The sequence below is a fragment of the Prionailurus viverrinus genome, chromosome A1 (genome assembly GCF_022837055.1).
Source record: "Prionailurus viverrinus isolate Anna chromosome A1, UM_Priviv_1.0, whole genome shotgun sequence".
NCBI lineage: Eukaryota > Metazoa > Chordata > Mammalia > Carnivora > Felidae > Prionailurus > Prionailurus viverrinus.
This window is the reverse complement of record NC_062561.1, coordinates 164,043,196-164,066,433: the sequence shown is the minus strand read 5'-3', so window position 1 is coordinate 164,066,433 and position 23,238 is coordinate 164,043,196. Positions and strand designations below refer to the sequence as shown.

General features: G+C 33.8%; 1 protein-coding gene across 5 annotated transcripts in view; it reads left to right on the top strand.

Moving 5' to 3' along the window:
• SLCO6A1 (solute carrier organic anion transporter family member 6A1) overlaps positions 1-23,238 on the top strand; it is a 91,808-nt gene that overhangs the window by 9,741 nt on the left and 58,829 nt on the right. For all 5 annotated transcript variants that reach the window (XM_047874423.1, XM_047874429.1, XM_047874405.1 and 2 more), the window contains exons 2-7: positions 489-749; positions 2,390-2,575; positions 4,454-4,550; positions 8,121-8,242; positions 9,061-9,170; positions 19,152-19,296. In XM_047874423.1, the coding sequence (XP_047730379.1) occupies positions 489-749; positions 2,390-2,575; positions 4,454-4,550; positions 8,121-8,242; positions 9,061-9,170; positions 19,152-19,296 (921 nt within the window). The remainder of the gene's footprint in view (positions 1-488; positions 750-2,389; positions 2,576-4,453; positions 4,551-8,120; positions 8,243-9,060; positions 9,171-19,151; positions 19,297-23,238) is intronic.

Below are 23,238 nucleotides of genomic sequence, written 5' to 3'. Positions count from 1 at the left end.
GAAGGGAAACAAAAATAATATAAAAACAGGGAGGGGGACAAAACATAAGAGTCTCTTAAATATGGAGAACAAACAGACGGTTATGGAGGGGTTGTGGTGGGGGGATGGGCTAAATGGGTAAGGGGCATTAAGGGCAATGTTGAAATCATTGTTGTGCTATATGGTAACTAATTTGGGTGTAAATTAAAAAAATTAAAACCACTCTAAAAAAAAGGAAAAAAATTCAAAAATAAATACAATAAATATCAGTAAAAAATCACTATTCTTCAGTAAATAGGTACAAAAATTCAGTTATTAAGTATTTCTTAGAGGTTAAGGTCTGTTAGCATTTTAGAAAATGGATCGTGTGCTTATAGGGTTAAACAATCAGAATAATGTAAAATAAATTTAATGTAAATTGTTTTGCTTTGTAATGATTATAATGGTGTTCTTTTTTGTCTCTTAAATGCATACTATGGCTTTCTTTTTTTTTTCTTTTTACATTTTAGGTATTGTGTTTGGTCTTGTAGATCTAAGCATTGACACTTTTCAGAAGGAGAATCATCTGGGGACCAGTGAAAATTTAGTGTTATCTTTGACTTATGATATTTCATCTTGCCTGATAGTACTATTTATATCATACTATGGAGGGAGAGGAAACATACCAAGATGGATTGCATTTTCTTCCTTTTTAGTAGGAGTTGGCTCACTTTTCTTTGCTTTTCCATACATTAGTGATGGACGTTATCAATTGAGTGCAGACCCTGAAGGTAAGATTATAAAAGATACAACAAATTACTATTCATTTAAACCATTTCCTCTAGAAATTTAAAATAGACTGTGATATTTGTGTGTACATCCATCCATCTGTATCTATTTATATTACCAAGTTTATTAAGCTAATTAATTATAGCTCCATACTAACATTTATGTGCCTATCTCTCATCTTCTCATGATCAGATACCCTTTCATTTAAGAGATAGGGATAGGAAGAAGAAAGAATATTTTGGGCTAATTGTTTATCTTTTGTCAGTTTTCATATATATTACAAATCTCTTGAGAACTTTGGTAATTCCTTATGACTTCCACAGTATGCTTTAATTAATCCCTTTATTTTGACCTCAACACACATACACACAAGCAGAAATAAGTACACAAATAAACACACAAAAAAAAGGTTACACCCTTTTGAAGGTACTCCTACCATTTCAAAATGGGAGCTGCCCTTCTGCATAGTACTTGGAATCTGAAGAGATTAGTGACTTCTTTACTTTGTTCATTTTTTTTTTTTTTAATTTTTTTTTTAAATTTTTTTTCAACGTTTATTTATTTTTGGGACAGAGAGAGACAGAGCATGAACGGGGGAGGGGCAGAGAGAGAGGGAGACACAGAATCGGAAACAGGCTCCAGGCTCTGAGCCATCAGCCCAGAGCCTGACGCGGGGCTCGAATTCACGGACCGCGAGGTCGTGACCTGGCTGAAGCCGGCCGCTTAACCGACTGCGCCACCCAGGCGCCCCACTTTGTTCATTTTTTAATAAGTTTATTCCACAATCTTTTTGCTGTTCCCAGTAGAAGAAGTCTATTTTGAGGTTTCATAGTGCTATTTCTGACACTGTTGTGTTGGGTACTTTATTGTTGTGTATAGTTCTATAAAAATGTTAAAATGAATTTACCCATTTTGACAACTTTAAACTGGACTTTAGCAAGGCATGGTGGAAAAAGCCATGAGGATGTGTCCATGTGTGTATGTATGTGTATATACATGCTTATGATATTTAAAGGTATGCTTATGATGTGTGCTTATACTTTAAATAAATAATATTAAATATAGGTTAATATATACTATATAATTTGTATATTAAATATGTTGATATATCATCAGTATGTGAACTATGTAACATTCACATATATTTATTATATATTTATTACATTTGTACAATGTAAATATGTAGGCTAAATGTATTAATTTGTAGAATATATTTGTAGTATAATTAAAATATATATTTTTTTCCTGGGGACAAAAGTCAGGGGTACCTACCAGATGCCATATTTAAGAGGAACATGTGTGTATGTGTGTTTTGTATGTGTGTGTGTGTGTATGTGTGTATGTATATATTTACACATAATGTGTATATACATGTAATTGTGCCTACACATTTATATATGGTTTATAATATTTGTATCTTTCCCAATATTCCCACAAATATCCTTTTATAATTGTGTTTTTCAGAGAATATGGTGATTGATTGTAGAATGGCTACATTCAGTGTAAATTAAATGTTAACTAAAAAAAGCATACTGGTGGAAATAGCTTTGTAAAAGGTTAAATATTTCATGAGAGATACTGGATATTTGTTGTTTGTGTAACTTTTGACTGATTTAATAAAAAAAAATTATCTTTTCAAAAGATACTTGCCAAGAAATGAAGATCATCAAGACTTGCAGGAAAGCCTCACCATCATTCCAAGCAAAATACATAGCTTCCTTCATCCTGGGGCAGATTGTGCAGGGAATAGCAGGCATGCCTCTTTATATCCTTGGAACAATCTTCATTGACAACAGTGTTGCCACACACTCAGCTGGCATTTATCTAGGCAAGTTGTTTTCCCTCTCTAATATGATTGACCCGTTTTGAATTTTTATTGAGCTTTTATATCTTGGTGTACATGTTGAAGCTGATATGGAAGCGCTAATTATTGGCTCTTATAATAATATTATAATAAATAATAACAGGTATGTTTGACCTCAAAATCACATTGAGTTGCCTAATTCTGAGGTGTTGCTTGAGATTTGGAATTGTAGACAAGTGATCTGAAAGTCATCAAACATAAAGAAAAATTGGAAAAATACATACTGTCTTAAGTAATAAAATCTATACTCTTTATATGTGTGTCTAATATATATATAAAACATATAACATTTATATGTTTTATATATATATAGTTTGTAATATCAAACTTTATAGGCTGCGTTTCATTTCTCCAGGGAAAAAAAACTCAAGTTATTATATTGAATTGCTTGCATAGTTGTATATTTAAGCTTTGAGGACATAGGTGGGAAGCTGCTGCCATCATGTTCGTAAGGAGATAGAAATATTGTTTCATACCTCCTCAGCGCTAGATTCAGTGTTGAAATCGTCATCACCATTGTACTAAGCCTTTTGCATACGTTAACTTACTTCATCTGTTTTGGGGAGCTCAGATAGTTTGAAGTTAATGAAAATATAATCTTGTTCATCCCATCAAGAAGAGAAGTGATGTGCTATTTAATTGACTACAATGTAGTACTCTGTTTCCAGTGTTTTATGTCATGGTATCCTACAATAAATAACCCAGGGGTATATCTCAGAATAATCTGTATTTCCTTATGTTTTAATAGCTCCTGGCCCTGGTAGATCATCTGTCTGAACAGGGTTGTCTACCTATCATATTTTTTTTAAAAATTAGAAATTTAACAAAATATATATTGTGAAAGTGACTTAAGAGAAAATAGCATTTTGCACCAAAATAGTGCTTTTTCCACTAGAAGTAAGGAAAATTATGTCAATAGATTAAAATAGTTGACTTTCATATGTATATTTGCTTTTAGAAAAAAATTTGCAGTGATTTATTAGTGTTGGCTGAGGGTGGCAACAAATCTGTTTGTTTAACTTTTGGTTCTAATTGAGATGTACACATACACACTGCAGAAAGAAACTTACTGTATCTCCACCCCCTGCCACTATAGCTACCAGGGTGAAGGATACAAGCTATCACAAATTAAAGTGAAATCAGGTATATCAAATTTATATTTATATTAAATATAAATATATTTATATCACATTAAATATATAGACTAAATAAGATACAGTGAATTATATAATTAACTTGCCTAAGTTTCTTTATTTATGCATTGGATGAAATACAGGATGGCTAATTTTATGTGTCTATTTCACTAGATTACGGCAACCATTTATTTGTTTCAACACCAGTAGAGATATTTATGCTATATTTTTTAAATAGACTAACACAGTCAGTAGACTCTGAGTAAAGCAGATTACCCTCCATTATGTTGGTTAGCCTTATCCAATCGGTTGAAGGCTTTCAGAGGAAAGACTTGGGTTTCCCAAAAAAGAAGCAATTCTTTCACCAGACTGCTAGATAGAAACTCTGCCTGAGTTTTTCCAGCCTCTGGTCTATCTTATGGATTTCAGGCTTAATTATGGACTCACTACTGTAACTTTAACTCTTACCTGGGTTTCCAGCCTGCCAGCCTACTCTACAAATTTGGACTTGCCAGGCCTTACAATTGCATGAGCCAATTATTTATAATCTCTCTCTCAATATCCTATTGGTTCTGCTTCTCAGTTCTGCTTCTCATAACTAATAAAGTTAGTTATGAAACTTTCAGAGGTAATCTATTTCAACCATGTAATTTTTATCATGACAGAACTGGCTTATGTAGTTGTTTGATGTTCAGTATTCATTTCATAGGCTTAATGGACGCTTCATTAATACTTGGATATTCTTTGGCTTATGTGATAGGAGCACCCCTTATGAAGGGGACTGAAAACAGTACTTTTCTTATTAGGTAAGTCATTTTATTTCATTTTTTGTTGTTGTTTATGTGATATAAAATATTTATTGGATATGTATAGCCTATAAACATATATTTTTAATTTGTTGTACCATATTTTTAAGAAAAACGTGAATGCGACTGATACTTGTATTTATGTACATATAAATACACTTTTATCTTTATTGTTTGAAACGCAATATATTGTTTGAAAACATTATAAAGACAACCTTATTACTAATTCTGCATATGGTTTTTTTGAAAAATTGTGGAGAAAACAAATGACATAAAATTTATCATTGTAGCCTTTTTTAAAAAATTTTTTTTAATGTTTATTTATTTTTGAGACAGAGAGAGAGAGACAGAGCATGAATGGGGGAGGGTCAGAGAGAGAGGGAGACACAGAATCTGAAACAGGCTCCAGGCTCTGAGTTGTCAGCACAGAGCCCGACGCGGGGCTCTAGCTCACGGACTGCGAGATCGTGACCTGAGCCGAAGTCGGACACCCAACCGACTGAGCCACCCAGGCGCCCCTGTAGCCTTTTTTAAGTGTTTAGTTAGTACAGTAGTGTTAACCATGTGCACACTGTTATGCACCAGTTCACTAGAAATTTTGCATCTTGCAAAACTAAAATTCTATATCCATTGCACAATAACTTCCATTTATCCCCTTCTCTCCAGCCCCTGAAAATCACCATTTTACTTTCTAAGATTTTGGCTACTTCATATGCCTTATATAAGTGGAATCGTGCAGTGTTTGTCTCTTTGTGACTGGCTTATTTCACTTAGCACAAGGACCTCAAGGTTATTGAACATATGCCGTAGCATATGCCAGTAAAAATACTTTCTTTTTAAAGCTAAAAAATTGTCAATTGCGTGTATATACCACAATATTGCATCTGACAAGGGAGCATATGATAAGACAAAAAATCTGTGGTATGACAACTACAGATTTCACTGGTCTTACTCTGTGCCCTTATCCAGAAATAGCTGACTTGATAGAATGGAGTCATGTCTTGGTATTGTCCACACTTTTTGGTGGAGTATTTAGGTTTTCTCTATTACTATCATGTCATCTTCAGAGATAGGTTTACTCATTCCTTTCTGATTTGAATGCCTTTATTTCTTTTTCTTCCCTAATTGATCTGGCTAGTACTTCCAGTGCAAGGTTGATTAAAGTGAGGAGATTGGGTATCCTTACGTTATTCCTGATCTTATGGGTTTGTCATGATGACCTTTATCATGTTGATGCATTTTCCCTTTTACTCAATTTCTTGAGAGTTTTTATTATGAATGAATGCTGAATTTTGTCAAATGATTTTTCCACTTCAATTGACCTGATCATATGATTTATATCTTTCATTTTGTTCCTGTGGTGTATCACATTGATTAATTTGCAGATATTGAACCATTCTTGCATCCCTGGAATAAATCCCACTGATTGTGGTGTATGATCCTTTTAATGACTTGTTAAATTTGGTTTCCTAATATTTTGTTGAGGATTTTTGAATCTGTGCTCATCAGGGATATTGGCTTGTAATTTCCTTTTCTTGTAGTGTACTTGTGTGGTTTTAGTTGCACATTTAAATGTAATATCCAATTTCAGTTTGTTTTTTTATATAATATGGGAAATGGGTAAAGCTTCTATTTTTCCCCTCAAAGGGATATCCCATTGTACTGATGACATTTATGGATCATTCTGTGTGTGTGTTTTTTTTAAATCAATTTATTTTTTACTGATATTATACACCATCTATATCATAAATTAAATTTCTTGCATACATAGGTTTCCTTCTTATCTGTTGTCTCTCTAATCCGTTGTCTGATCTCTCTATTTTCATGCCAGTACTACAATGTTTTAATAACTACAACTTTATATATGATTTGCTATTTTGTTGGGTAAGTCCTTCCTCAATATTATTCACCAAAAAGCAGGGGCTATTTCTGCAAAATTACTTTTTCAGATAAACTTAATAGTCTCAGGTTACAGTGAAAACATTTTGATTTGAGATACTTGAATTTACTTATCAAATTGGGAATAAATGTCATTTTTCTATGCAAGAATATGGTATATATTTCTCTATTTTCTCTGCTCTTCCTTTGTGCCATTCAATAAAGTCTTAGGAATTTTGTTATTGAAAATATTCCATTAAGCTTATTCCTAGTAATTTATTTTGTTAGTAATGCGCTTGGAATCTTTATATTATTACTTCTTAATCAATTATTTCTAGTAAGAGGAAAATCTGTTAATATATATGGCACCTATTAAATTATTTGCTTACATTTTCTGACTATTTTCCTCAGTCTTCTTGGTTATCAATTATTTACAGATAGGTAATAATCATATATAGCATAATGCATATGGTTACAGTACATAGCTGGATTCAAAAGTAAAAAGAGAAAAAAATTCTAAATATTTTAATCAGTGAGGAAACACATAATCTTAGTGAAAATCTAGAGTTGAAACTTTCTATGCATACCATGTCCAGATATATATACCTCTCTGATAATGGAACTCAAGATTGCAACCTAATAGTATTGTAAGTCGGAACTTGTATCCCTTAATAATATAACAATGGATAAGGAGTTAGCCCATTAATAAATAAAACTGGGAATATTCTCCACTTTCTGTGAAAGGCAGGGCCTATATGCAAGCTCCTCACCAGGTCACTGTTGACAAATAGAATTACCTGTGAGAAACCAGCACCTTCACAACTGTGGTTCTTAACTATGTGGGTTTTGTCCCACAATGGATGGTCAGACAAGGTCTTATGTGTCTGTGGAATTGAAGACAGTGGTAGCTGTATGGTAATGAACGTCTCCAAATCTTCTCCCTAAATGATACAAAATAACTTTATAACTATGAAAATTTTCTGCAAGATCATGGCCTTAGCATGACTGAAGACAAATAGTGCTGAAATTGCAAAATGAACAGTGAGTAAAAGAGAAAATCAACACAGGATCCTTCACATTCCCATCCTGCCCTGCTTACTGCAAAGTCTGCCAAGGCAGGCCAAGAAAAAGCTGCAGGGAAAATGGAAGAGAAAGGCTAACAAAGAGTACTATGGGTGATTAGGTATGATCACCAGGAGAGTGATAAACACTCAATCTGAGTTGATTCAGAGAAGGAATTGTAAGAAAGGCATTTCCAAGTGTATGTAATGTAAAGGGTTAGATATCAGATAAAAGGTCAGTTGCTCACCTTAAAGGCCAGACTTGCCCTAAAGGTTGTTCATGATTTAAATGGGCAGGAATGATGTTTAAGGATAGGTAAGAGTTAAAGGGGTAATCTTCCAAAAGCATAGCTTCTGTTGACGAAAAAAGTTAAAAAGGAACAAAGAATTACTTGTGCCACCTGAGTGGACATGGGAAAAGAAAGAAAAGAGAAACAAATTAGAATCTTGTAGGATAAAAGAAACCTGCATAACTGGGGGAGTCACAATCAGCAAAACAAACAATAGGGACAAATTAACAGAAGATGTTCCTCCCTTCCTCCTTCCCTGTCCCTCTCTCTTTCTCTCTGTTTGATTATGGCTTTGTAATGAAATACACAAAGTTGAAATTTTTAATTTTTCTCTGTTAAAGTGTTGAAGACATTGATGATCATCACGAGTGGCTGAGGAGTTGGTGGATTTATTTCGGTTTTGTCTCACTTACTGCATGGATAACATTAATACCATTGTCATGCTTCCCACACAGTGTACGAGGTGACTGTAAAAATGTAATTCATTAAGTTAAAATACAGTAGGTTCCTTGTCCCACCCCCATTTCCCGTTCTCAGAATATGGCTGAACTACTTTTCTTTTTGTCATGGAGATATGACATATGCTAGTGTTATTTGAACACATGAAACTTAATGTTGCCAAATACTATTTTATTTATATGCCAAACTTTCATTAGTATATATTTTTGTTTCTTGTCATTTTTTAAAAAAGGTAGAGTTCATAAGTTTTCTTTAAAAAGAAATATATTTAAATCTATTTACCTAGCATTATTTAATACATGTACCACCTGAAAGAATTATTGTAAGATAAAGTAATAACTATTAAAATTCTTTTGGAAACACTAAAAAATACATGTAACATTAGAGAAATCAAATACTCTCCTAATGGTAGTAACTTTTATTGGCACAAAATATTTTTAGTAATGTCAAAGATGACTCTTTTACATTTTAGGGCTGTGTTGTCAAAAATTATAGTCACTTTCCATGTGTGGCTATTTAAATTTCAAAGTAAATTAAGATTACTCAGTCATAGGAGCTATATTTCAAGTATTTAATAGCTACATAGAGCTCGTGGCTACAGTATTGGACAGTACGGCTACGACAAGTTTTCATTATCATAGAATGTTCTTTATGACAGCACTGTTTTAGAAGAATGTGCTTTTTACTTAGATTGACTTTAGCTTGTTCAAAAATAGCTCACTTCCCATTTCAAGAAAAACTATCAAGATGTGTGCATATGTTTGTATATATGTTTTAATTATTTGAATGTGTCATAAGATTCTTTTACTCGTTAACCTATAGGTACAGCAAAGATAAAAGCTGAGAAACGTAAACAGCTTCATCCGTTTGACAACAAGTTTAAAGATAAGGAACTTGGAACTAGTATCAAGGATTTATTTGCTAATACTTGGGTAAAGTAAAATATTTTATATGAACAAGCCAATTAAGTTGACCTGTATATTTTCTAACAGTGGATTTAAAAGAAAAACCATAAAGTGTTCAACTTAAATCTGAGGGGGACTTAAGCCCTTAATTAACTTACTCATTTTACAGATAATGGCAAATAGGACCCGCCTTACCTAAGTGACGTTTCCGGGAACATGGCTAGTGTCAGAGGATGTACTAGTTTTTTCCTTCTACCTTTTCTTTTAATTTTACTTTTGTATTATTTTGTGTTTGTTCTTTTCCTGAAGAAATACGTAAGACTTATAGGTATTAACATCTTTTTATTATGTTTAAATGACTTAGAAGAGAACTCTAGAAGTTAACAAATATTCATGAAAACATCGTATTTTATGGAAATTATTTCATCTCCGTTTCAAATGGAGAAAAATTCTTTGCTTCTCTAGGTGAGAAACAAGGCCTACAATACAGACATAGTGGGTTTAATAAAAACAAACAAACAAACTTCTAAGTAGTGATTCTACATTCAATTTGCTTTCTCTTCTCCTTTTCATAAGTATCCTTTATGTTGTGGGCAGAATTATATTGAGGATATATGGAAACTAACACCTATGCCTTTATGGAGCTTATATTCTTGTGTAGGTTTCAGATTTTAAAAAATACAGAGATTAGAGGTAGCTCAGTCTGTTAAGCGTCCAACTCTGGATTTTGGCTCAGGTCATGATCTCATGGTACGTGAGTTCTAGCCCCATGTTGGGCTTTGTGCTGACAGTGCAAAGCCTGCTTGGGATTCTCTCTCTCTCCCTCTCTCTGCCCCTCCCCTGCTTGCACTCTCTTTCTCTTTCATAATAAATAAACATTAAAAGATACAGAGATTAAAAACGACTGATTAACAATTGTGTAGGGAAAATTCTACATAAAATGTACTTTAGTTATGGGGTAATAATGTAGGTTTCACTGAATGGGGAGCATTTAAATGGAATACCCTAAAGCAAGAGAAGAAGTTATCCATGTGAAGAATGGTCATTAATAAAATTCCAGGCATAAAAGACACATGTGGAAACATCTTGGAGCAGCAAAGTTTTAAGAATGTTCAGTTCAGAGAAGCCTTGTGTATTTGGAGCATAGTTGCTTGGTGGGGAGAATGAATGAATAACAGGTTAGAGAGTAAGCAGAGGCTAGGTCACAAAGGTCCTTGTGGGGCATGGTAAGAACTTTAGATTTTGGTTTTAATGCAATAGGAAGTCACTCATATAGGTAAGGAAATAGTGTTTTAAGAACTTTAAAACATGACTTTGGGTAAAAAATGGATTACAGTGGGGTAAGAGTTGAAAAGGCAGTATGACTCGGGTGTTATAGGAGGTTTTCTCTGGGTATTATAAATAGTAATTTTTTTATTCATATGAGACCCAATTGTAAGAACCAATTAAAGAATTATTTGGCATTTATAAAATACAGGGCTACTGACAATGAATTGTGTACGAAGAAGAAAAAACCTTCCACATGTCAACATGATTTGAGCTTCTGGGGCCTTAAAGAAAAGAAATTAAAGAGTGGCTCAGCTGATTAAGCATCTGACTTTGTTGGCTCAGGTCATAATCTCACAGTTTGTGGTTTTGAGTCCTGTGTTGGGCTCTGTGCTGACAGCTCGGAGCCTGGAGCCTGCTTCCAATTCTTTGTCTCCCCCTCTCTCTGCCCCTCCCCTGCTTGCAGTCTGCCTTTCTCTCTCTCTTAAAAATAAATATGCATTAATTTGTTTTTTTTTATAAAGAAAAGAAATTAAAGCCTAAAATATGGGGAAACAGATGTTCTAACAGATGTTCTAAAGCCTACATGTGGACGTGTAATATTAGGATCCAACAGAAAGCTTATGTATCTTATGTTCTTTCCTTTAACAATGTACCAGGCTGAGTTTCAGAAAGAAAACAGGGATAATGCGCCATACTTTAGGAAGCCTAGTAGATTAGAAAAAATCCCGCTGTTTGCCTTATTTCATGGGGTAGCACCTGCCAAAGCTCCGTTTCTTAGTAAAATGTAGCTACGGAGCAAGCCATGTTGGTGAAATTAAAGTAGGGCATGTCTTCCCTGATAATAATGGAGTCAGGCAGTGTTTTCTGCTAGGTTGGTGGTTAATTATGAGTCATTTAAGTAAGCAATGCAGCTTATTAAAGAATTCATGCAAGGAAGAGTGGAGTTGAGCAGTGGATAATGGCTATAACCCCTTATCAGGCAGGGGCTAGAGATGCTATGACTTTCTGGAAATGAGTAGAAAGTGGAACTAAAGGTGAGTTTATGCTTGCCTGTTGTAGATCTTTTAGGCAGAGAGATTTTCTTCAGTATGGTCTGTTACTTTTCATCTAAGCCCAAAAGTCAGATGAGATGCTAGAGATGCTGACCACTGAGGAGTAGCATCCTATTCTCCTTTGGTAAAAAGTTTTAGAGAGAGCAAGCTCTATCCTTCTCTTTGTGCTGTATTGGTTATCCAAGAGGTAAAAGGCTAATGATACATCAGATCTCTCCTCATCCATAGGTTCTTATCTGTTAGTAGGCCTGACCACTAGTAGGACTACCCAGCAGGGATATTATATAGCACTCACTAATAGTGAGACCTAATGTAAATGTCCATATTTCTTTGATTCTAAGACACACTTTTTTCCTTTACATTTTAGCATATTTAAAATTGGGTTGGTATTAAATTGATGGAGTCTTGAAATAACTGTAAAGCAGCATGTGATTGTGACATAGTAGGTATTGGCTAAGTATGGGTAAAATGGTCATGGCCATTCATATTATCATTACCTTAAGTAAGTTATATACTTTAGTGGGACTGTCCATAGTAGGCGAAACTGCTGGGTTAACTCTTCAAAAAGATGATGCAGTATTTAAGCATTGAGTTATGAAGTCATTATATATCTAGAAAGAAACAATAACAGAATATAATTTTGATATTAGTAAAGCAAACATTTGATGTTGAACGAATGACTGCTAGTTCACATTTTCTTGCAAATAACATCCAAGTGTTTTATGAAACTTAAGTAAAGGAGTCCCATAAGTAGAGATAGCATTATTGTTCTCTTATTAAGAAAGCTGCTAAAGGAGATGGCATTATTGTTCTTTTATTAAGATACCTGATAAAGGACTGCCTACCACGTGCCGAACTGTGCAACTGAGTCAGGAAAAATTGGCAAGTCCTTCTTAGTAGATCTAATATATTTCAAAAGCTGAAACTAATATCTGCATAGTATAGGACTTTCCTTAAAGCATTGTATTGTTATGTCATTGGCAGTGATTTTTTTTTCTTGGTGGTACATAAAATAATGGTGTTTCTTACTGTTGATAGCATCTTAGAGTCCATGAAATGTGGTATTTTAACCTTTCTGAGCCTCTAAAAAACTGGTGCAATAATGGTACCTTCTTCATAGGAATGTAAGGTGTATAGATTACCGCATAGCCCATAATAAAAACTCAATAAATACATAATAAATATGAATGCCTTCTTGAGATATTTCTGATTTTAGTTTAGGGAAGGAAAGTACACCAAAAATACAGGGGAAAACTTCATAAGATTTTCTTTTTATCTTGATAAAAGTGGGTTATCAACTAGAAAATAAATTTAAAAGACTAATTGAAAAATTTGATGGAATAAATATCTATTTTCTTCCTGCATTACTAATCCTATAGTTCAATACTTCCTGGTTCATGAGACTTAATTGGTACTATTTGCTTGAAGTTCAATGTCTGTTTACAAGCTCCTAATATAAGAAATGACATAAAATAATTCCAGCAAGCAAATTATTCCAATCAGTGAAATGTATCACCATCATCATAAGACTACTAACAGCTAGTTAAAAAACACATCTCCTGATTTTCTAGACATAGATTTTTTTAAACAAGTCTTTTTATCATAAATTTTAATTAAAAGCCAGAGAAGTGGCTATTTTTAGAATGAATTCTCTTTACTGTTACCATATTTCTTGCTGTTCCTTATTTATGTATTTTAGAAAATTCATCAGTTAAGGAAACACAATAGTTTTATTCAAATGTTAGTAAAGATAATTTTAATTTAAAAATAGAAAAAATGGGCCTGAATAAAAGATAACAAGCTAAAACAGAGACAAAATACTTAACATTTTTATAAAGTTATAATATCCATGAGATGAAAAGTTATAAATAAAAAGTCAATGGCATTAACTTGAAGAACAGAAAGAAAAATGACTAAGAGCAATAATAGTCTATAGCTCTCAGAATATAATAGATTAGAAGTATATTTTAAAAGAATAAAAAGAGAAAGCTTGGAAATTAGGAAATAAGTCAGGGAAAAGAAAAAAATGAAATTAAGACTGGCTGGAAGCAGGTAAGGAATAAAATTAAAAAAAATTAATCTTTATTTTTGAGAGAGAGGGAGAGAGAGAGGGAGGGAGGGAGGGAGGAGTAGACAGAGAGGGAGACACAGAATCCAAAACAGGTTACAGGCTCTGAGCTGTCAGCACAGAGCTTGACTCAGGGCTCAAACTCATGAACTGTGATATCATGACCTGAGCCAAAGTTGGAGGCTTAACTGACTGAGCCACCCAGGCACCCCAAGGAATAAGATTTTATAGGAGAAAACTTTTTAAATGTATGGAGTAGAGAGATCAGCACTTTTACCTTCTTTTTCTTCATCTCCTACCTAAAGTTTCACACCTTATTTATTAACAGGGAAGACATTTACATACTAAAACCCCAGTGAACAAAGAAGTGTCAATGAATATCATGATAATAAAGAACTTTTTGAACTATAAAGACCAAACAAATATAAAGTGTTATTCATTGTTTGTATTTGACTATAAGTGGATGACAGAATCTATCAAAGGAAGCTAGGATCCAAAGTATTTAGATATTATTCTATTGGTAGTCAAAATACTGAATTTCCTTGGAAAGCAAGTAAATTACTATTATAGATACTAAAATCAATTTACATTTGACATAAGTAACATAATTTTTAAAAATATATTTATTGCTTGTGTTTATGTCGGGACATAATATACTAGTTTCAGTCTCTGAGTTGTCTACTAGGTTTGACCAAATAAATTGGTGTGGAAGGAGAGTGAGTGAAATTTCAGGGTAGAGGGCTGAAACGTTTTTAAACTTGAAAAAAACAGCATTCTCTACATGAGATATTGTACTCTTATTGGCAGATTTAATAAAGATAAGCATTACTTTCTATGGCTAACTATAGATATTTCATCATAAGGAATGAAGACCAGAGCAAGGGAGAAGTTAAGTGATCAGTAAAACACTTGAGAAGTTCAAGGAAGTTTATTGGTGTCCTCTTCAGCTTATGTTTTCCTCCTATTTGCTCGTAGACACGAAGGCCTTTTATTGGCAAGATCATTGTTTCTTGTCATGCTACCTTGATTAGGGTAGGAAGTAGATTAATGCTTTTACCACATAAAAGAAAAAGTTCCCCAATTAATTGGGACATTATACACCCCATCTCCAATGAACCTTGGTTGAGTCTTTAGGAACTCTTTCCTCTCTTGCCTCATTGCTCTGCATTAGTTTCCTTGTTAACATTTCTTTCCCACTGTTTACTCGAGACCTATCCTGAACCTTAGTCTATTTGTCTGTGGCCACTCTTCCATATACTTTATATTTTGCTGATCCTGTCCTTATTTCAGACTCTAAGTACATTAAGGAGTACCTAGTCTAGTTTGAAATCATACCTTCCAGACCAACATGACCCTCCTCTGGTATGGTAAAGACCTTGGTTTTAGACCAACTCTGTAATGGACTAGGGCTGAGAGCCACAGTACTACAAGATATGGCTGTTGCATAAAATTATCTGCTACTGTAAAGAACTAATTTGATTTCTCCTTTTGTATATCAACATCTACCATAATTAAGCCTGAGTTTACTAATGAAATTCCTTGAATACTGATTTGTATGTCTGGCCTTTTTCTTTGCCTCCCATATTTATATTTAAGAAAAGAATATTTATTTATTTATTTATTTATTTATTTATTTATTTATTTATTTAAAAAGGAAAGCCTGGACATTTTATTGGAAAGGTCCTTTGCATTCTGAGTGTTTGCTTGCTATGCTCACATGTTCTTTCTGAATAAAGCGCCCACAGCCCTTTCTGAAGAAACCCAGAAGTGTTGTGTTGTGCATTAATTGCCATGTTCTATATGATGTAGTTTAAATGTCCTAGTTAAAACTAGGTCTGAGATCAGCACTTGAGCCCAAGACAGCCATCTTTAGATTTCCCAAAAACTTATCAAATATCTTGAGAAAAAATATCCAATCAGGACACCTGCTATAAACTGACTGATTTCTCTTTCTAAGAGAGTATAAATAGTCAGAAGGGAGCTTTAATAAATTGACATCAAGAAAATGAATGAGAAAAGGCCATTGAGACAGAGAAGCAAATGGAGAGAGAATATACTAAGTAGCTGTAATAGAAGTAGATATAGACACAATAAGCTGACAGAAAGAAACTGAATATCTGGGCCTTTGAAGCAATTAAGACAAAGCAATGGAGACAAGATAAGCTGCTGTTTGAGTCTGAATGATGTTGTTTCTTTATGAGTGCTGAATTATTCAGCTACTTAGAAAGTGTTTTTGGCTTTCTCTCTTTACAGTGTAACATTATAATAAGTTTCATCAATTGGATTAAACTATGAGTCTGTTCATTTTAATTCTAAAGAGTCCAAACAGAAAAATGATCTAGTACAGTGGTTCTTAGTGTGGGGCCTAGACCACCACCACCACCACCACCACCACCAACATCATCATCATCATCATCATCACCTGGGAATTTGTTAAAAATGCAAATTCTTAGGTCCTACTCCAGACCTACTGAAAGTAGGATCTGGCAATCTGTGTTTTATACCCTCCAAATGACTTAAAGCCCACCATAGTTTGCAACAACAAATCTAATAATCTAGTGTGACCTTCTTATTTTATAACTTATGAAAATGATTTGTATTCTTTCCTGGGTACCTTATATATGGCAGAAATTAAATTATTACATATATTCAATTCTCTGGATCACTTGAAGTTATAGATATTATCATTTCTATCTTATAGAGGATGAACCAGTAATTTAAAGAGGATGAGTAATTTCTCCAAAGACATGTATATCTTTGGCTACACATGCACATAGACAAAAGACACATAGGGTTGGCCGAATTGAAGTTAAAAATATAAAAACCTCTCAAAAAAAGAATATAAAAACCTCTCACATGCCTGACTCTAATGCCATTACTCTTGTGTACTCTTGTGTATTATAAAATACCACCTAAAAATAAGATACGTAGAGACTGCTATTTGCTGATTATTGTTCCAAAAATCAATCGCAGAGCCAAGGTAAAAGCTAGGTTTTCTGTTCCTTATTCTGCCTGTTATATATAATACATACTGCCATTTCATATAAAACCATGGTATAGTCCAGTGGAATGGAAGATAGAACTCAATAACAGACTAATATATATAAGAACTTGCCACGTGATAGAATAGGCACTGCAGGGATAGTTGCTCAGTAGATGTGATGACAAGTTTGGTTCTCTGTATGGTGAAATGAAGTTGGATTTCTATTTCATATCATACACAAAGGTGATTTCTAGGTTAATAAAATGTGATTAGAAAAAAACAACACAGTTAATGCTAAACCGTGAAAGACATATCTTGTGACATAGAGGTAGGAAAGGTTAAACAAGTTTGCCGTATTGTAAAATACGAAGTAAAAATTTATGGATCAAAGATTTCGGTTCTATGAAGGAAACCGTAGACAATGTTAAAAGATGAGTGACAGTTCTTTCAACCCAACAAGAGATTGGTATTTAGAATAAACAAGAAATTATTGGAAAATCTGCGTAGGAATTTCAGAAAGCCTAATAAAAATATGAATAGACAGTTTGCACACAGTAACAAATCCTAAATAGCTATGAATTACATGAAGAAATGCTCAATTGGATTTGAATTTAAGGAAGTACAAAATTACATGAAGAAATGCTCAATTGGATTTGAATTTAAGGAAGCATATTGTGGCACTGCTTCACATCCATCAGCATGGCTAAATTTTAAAAGCCAGCTAATAATATCAAGTGTTTGTGATTATGTGGGGTGTACCAGTTATCTACTGCTACATGACAAACTACCCCAAAACTTAGTGGCTTAAAATAATAAAACATGATTTTGTTCATTAATCAGCAGTTTTGTCAGGGCTTGCTCCTTTCAAATATACTTTTTTTAATGTTTATTTTTGAGAGAGAGAGAGAGAGACAGACAGACAGAGTGTGAGCAGGGGAGGAGCAGAGGGAGAGGGAGACACAAAATAGGAAACAGCATCCAGGGTCTGAGCTGCCATCACAGATCTTGATACAGGGCTGGAACTCACAACCTATGAGATCATGACCTGAGCCTAAGTCAGCCACTTAACCCACTGAGCCACTAAGGTACTCTATGGCTTATCCCTTTCAGATCGACTTGTCAGCTAAAGTAAAGTCTGGAAAATAAAATCGTCTGGAGGCTTATTTACTCAAATATTAGCTTTTGATACTGGTTGTTTGCTGAAATACTCACAGATGGCCTCTCCATCTGATCTGGGCTTTCTTATAACGTGGTGAAGGAGTTCCAAGGCCAGAGTCCTAAGAGAGTGGGAGTACATAGCAGAAGTCAGATTGTCATTTTATGACCCAACATCAGAAGTCATGCTGCATCACATGCTTTGTTGAGACAGTCATAAAGGACTTTTCCGAGGTCATTGCCTCCTGATGAGAGAATGGCAAAATTCTGGAAGGGAATGTGGAACAGAAAATATTGCTCTAATGGATTTTATAAAAAGTATAAGTTGCTACATGAAGAAAATAGAACTCTCTTACATTATGGTGGGATTGTTTTGGGAAAAAAAATTCTAGAGAAATGATGGAATGAAGTGTACTAAATGTCAATGCCCTAGCAATCCCATTCTAGAATATGTATTTCCAAAGGCGTTCTACCCTAGTCCTTGATGGTGCATGCACAGGGATGTTTAATGTAGCCTTGTTTGTGACAGTGGGAGTGGAACTGAGCCTAAGCATTTAATGCTGTGGGAGTGGACGAGTGTGGTGGAATCACACTTTGTAAAGTTAGATAGCACTCAGAAGATGAGTTAAATTAATATACAGAATATGTTTAGATTAAAAAAGTGGTGTTTAGGACTAGAAAAAAATCTAAGTTATTTTAAGAATATACAAATAAAACACCACTGAAAATTTCAAAGATATGTACATATATAGGAAATACAGAAATCTGTTTTAAAATTAATATTTTAATGTTAATTATTGTCATGTTAATTACTATGTATAGTGTAGTAGTATAATAGGTAATAGTAAACCATGACTATACGTCTTTGTCAGGTTTCTCAGTAAGTTCCAAAAAATTGACTAAAATGCAGAATTTAAATGACTTTACTCCGTATGGAATTCCCGGGAGTAAAATATTATAGAATCTTAACTGTATGTAATACTAGTGATTTTCCTTGAGTGTTGCTTAAATTATCTTTGTTTCATTTTTTAGTTAAGTAAAAAAATTTGTTAAGGAAAAAAAGTAGATAAAAGTAAAGGGGCATTCTAGACACCTGGTTAATGGCATCTAGTTTCCCTTAAGTTTCCTAGCAAACGGCCAGACTTACAAATAAAAATTATAGAGGTAGAATTACAAATAAAAATGGTTTAAACACTACATGTCTTTAACAGTATTTGTATACTGGTGAATTGCAAATTTATATATATATATATATATACACATATATATATGCACATTATGTATATATATATGCAATATATATATAATATATATACATGTATATTATATATGTATATATATTATACATATAATAATGCATTTCCAGTTTAGATTGTGAAAGGTAAAATTTTGTTGATTGGTTGTTAACATATGAGTGAATAAATCTTTTTTCTTTACCTAACAACATAAAATAATTTGAATATGACTTATTTCTATTTCAGGTTCTGATGAAGGATCCAGTATTTATATGCCTAGCTCTGACCAAAGCTTCAGAATCTTTAGTTCTTATTGGAGCTTCTGAATTTTTGCCTATATATATAGAAAATCAGTTTGTATTAACACACACCATAGCAACTAAAATCGCAGGTAGACCTTTTCAGCTCATTGTATTCATTTTGAAGTTTTTATATAAAGTTTTCTTATGTGCATTTAGGAAATATTTAAAATAAACATAAAGCAGGAGTAATAGCATTTACTCAAGTTTTATTTTATTTTATCTTATTTTTCTTTTCAGTGATTTTATGTATTACTCAGTGCTCATCACAATAGTATACTCTTTTTTAAAAAAATTTTTTTAACGTTTATTTATTTTTGAGACAGAGAGAGAGACAGAGTATGAACGGGGGAGGGTCGGAGAGAGAGGGAGACACAGAATCTGAAACAGGCTCCAGGCTCTGAGCTGTCAGCACAGAGCCCGATGAGGGGCTTGAACTCACTGGCCGCGAGATCATGACCTGAGCCGAAGTTGGACGCTCAACCAACTGAGCCACTCAGGCGCCCCCACAATAGTATACCCTTAATCCCCCTTTATTTCACTATGTTCCTGTCCCAACCTCTGGCAACCCCCAGCTTGGTATCTGTATTTAAAATCTGGGGTTTTTTTTGCCCCTTTTGTCCTTTGTTCATTTGTTTTGTTTCTTAAATTCCACATATGAGTGAGATCTTATGCTATCTGTTTTCTCTGACTGACTTGCTTCACTTAGCATTATACCCTCAAGTTCCATCCATACTGTTGTGAGCAGCAAGATTTCATTCTTTTTTATGGCTGAGTAATATTCCATCATATTTCACATTCTATCACATCTTCTTTACCCATAGGGCCTGGAATAAACATAGGGAGGCATGTATCCTTTTGAATCAGTGTTTCTGTATTCTTTGGATAAATAGCCAGTAGTGGAATTACCTGATCATAAACTAATGCTGATTTTAATTTTTTGAAGACCTCAAAAAATACTGTCTTCCACAGTGGATGCACCAGTTTTCATTCCCATCAACAGCATACACAGGTTCATTTTTCAACATCTTTGCCAACACTTGTTATTTCTTGTGTTTTTGATTCTAGCCATTATGATGGGTGTGGATTGATATCTGATTGTGGTTTTGATTTGCATTTCCCTGATGATGAGTGGTGTTGAACATCTTTTCATGTGTCTGAAATGTGTCTCTTGTAGGCAACATATAAGTGTTTTCTTGATAGATTCAGTCACACTGTGTCTTTTGATGGGAACATTTAGAATATTTACATTTAAAGTAATTATTGATAGGTGGGGCATCCGGGTGGCTCAGTTGATTAAGCATCCAACTTTAGCTCAGGTCATGACCTCACAACTTGTGGGTTGGAGCCCCATGTCAGGCTGTGTGCTGACAGCTCAGAGCCTGGAGCCTGCTTTAGGTTCTGTGTCTCCCTCTCTCTCTGCCCCTCTCCTGCTCACGCTCTGTCTCTCTCTCTCTCAAAAATAAATAAATATTTAAAAAATATTTTAAAAATTAAAAAAATAATTATTGATAGGTAATTACCTATAAAAATTATTGCCATTTTGTTTATTGTTTTCTGTTTATTTTTATAGTTCTTCTCTGTTCCTTTCTTCCTGTAATTGATGGCTTTTTTAGTGTTATGATTGGATTACTTTCACTTTATTTTTTTATATGTCATTATAGTTTTTTGTTTTGTGGTTACCATTAGGTTTATATATAACATCCTAAGTATACGACAGTCTGTATTAGGTTGATGGTTGCTTTAATTTGAGCACATTCTAAAAACACAATATTTTTACTCTCTACCTTCCATGTTCTATATATATGCTTTTGCATTTTTAAATTTTATGAATCCCTTAACTAATTTTTTAGATGTAATTAATTTTACTATTTTTGTCTTTATCCTTCATACTAGATTTATAGGTGATTGATCTGTAGTTTTATTATACATTTGCTTGTGGGCACCTGGGTGGCTCAGTCAGTTGAGCATCTGACTTTGGCTCAGGTCATGATCTCACAGTTTGTGGGTTCAAGCCCTGTGTCAGGCTCTGCGCCAACAGCTCAGAGCCTAGAACCTGCTTTGGATTCTGTGTCTTCCTCTCTCTCCGCCCCTCCCCCACTCATGTTCTGTCTCTCTTGCTCTCAAAAATAAGTAATAAAACATTAAGAAAATTAAAAAAAAAAAGATTTGTTTTTACCAGTGAATTTTTTTTCCTTTTATAATTCCTTCCGGTTCTGCCTTTTTATTTTCCACTTAAAGAAATCCTTTTAACATTTCTTACAAGGCTAGTTTAGTGGTGATGAATTCTTAACTTTCGTTTGGGAAATTCTTTTTCTTTCCACTATATCTGGATGATAAATTTTCTGGGTAAAGTATTCTTGGTTGAAGTTTTTTTTGTTTTTGTTTTTTTGTTTTTGTTTTTTTTTCTTTCAGCACTTTGCATATTTATGCTACTCTCTTCTGGTCTGTAATTTTCTGCTGAAAAATCAGCAGGTAGCCTTGTAGGGTTTCCCTTACCCTTTATATGTAACTAGTTGCTTTTTCTTGCTGCTTTTAGGATTCTTTTTGTTTTTAATTTTTGACATTTTAATTATTATATGTCTTGGTATGTACCTTCTTGGCTTCATCTTGTTTTCTACTTCTACACTGTTCCCTCTCTCACTTCTCTTCCTTACTCCTTATAGATAGCCACTATTCTAAAGTTAGAGTGCAATGTTCCCAAACAAGTTTGTATATTTTTACTGCTTATAAGCCTATCTGTGGACAATCTATTTCTAAAATTCATACATTTTCTTGCATATATTCTTCTCCCACTTTCATTTCCAATTGCATCTACCCCATTCATGTTGTTGTCTATTTAATGATGTGGAATTCTATTTTATGAATACACCACTGTTTATCCATTATCATATTAACGGACATGGAGTTACCTCTAACTTTTCACTCTTCCAAACAATGCCATAGTGAATAGGCTGTATGTGTCTACTTGTGCAGATCTGTAAAAGTTGATCTAGGTTTAGGGGCGCCTGGGTGGCGCAGTCGGTTAAGCGTCCGACTTCAGCCAGGTCACGATCTCGTGGTCCGCGAGTTCGAGCCCCGCGTCAGGCTCTGGGCTGATGGCTCAGAGCCTGGAGCCTGTTTCCGATTCTGTGTCTCCCTCTCTCTCTGCCCCTCCCCCGTTCATGCTCTGTCTCTCTCTGTCCCAAAAATAAATAAACGTTGAAAAAAAAATTAAAAAAAAAAAAGTTGATCTAGGTTTAGACATTAAAAGGGAATTGCTATTGTGTACATCTTCAGTTACTAGATATTAAGAATTGGCTCTCCAAAAGAGGTTGCAATTGGTATTAAATGTTTTAAGATTCTGGCATTAATGGGAAAGTCATGAATATTGTCATATATTTTATGGTGTAAAAAGCCAAGGATACATGCAAATACTTTTAGGGCAACCAGTAACAGTAAAAAAAAAATAAATAATAAATAAATAAATAAATAAATAAATAAATAAATAAATAATAAACAAATAAATAAAAATAAAAAATATTAATTTGGAAATTTTGATTAAAATTAAAAAAAAAACAAGAAAGGAAGGAAATGAGGAACATAAAACATGTGGGCCAAATAAAAACAAATGTTAAAATATGCACAAATTTTGACTATCAGCCTATTATGGAGTAGATTTTATGAAACAGGAAACACCATTGTCAGACTGCACATAGGCCAAAATCCCAAAACATAGCTGGTTTAAGGGCCATAATGACAATATTTTTCCATGAATCTGCCATATTGTTTGATGTTCTGATAAATCTAATCAAGAGATTGGGACTAAATTTATTCAGTTTCCTACAGTGTTTACATAAGGATAATATCAACAAAAGTCCAAACAAAGGATAAGGCCACATGCAATACTGGCCTCAACCATGCTGGCAAGATCTTGGCCCCAACCAGCTAAATAAATCCCTTGGCCCTCATGGTCTACCTTAGAAAACAAGATGGATTTCTCCTTAAGTTTCTGTATTTACCTTTTTAATTAGCCTGAATTATTAATCCAGTAA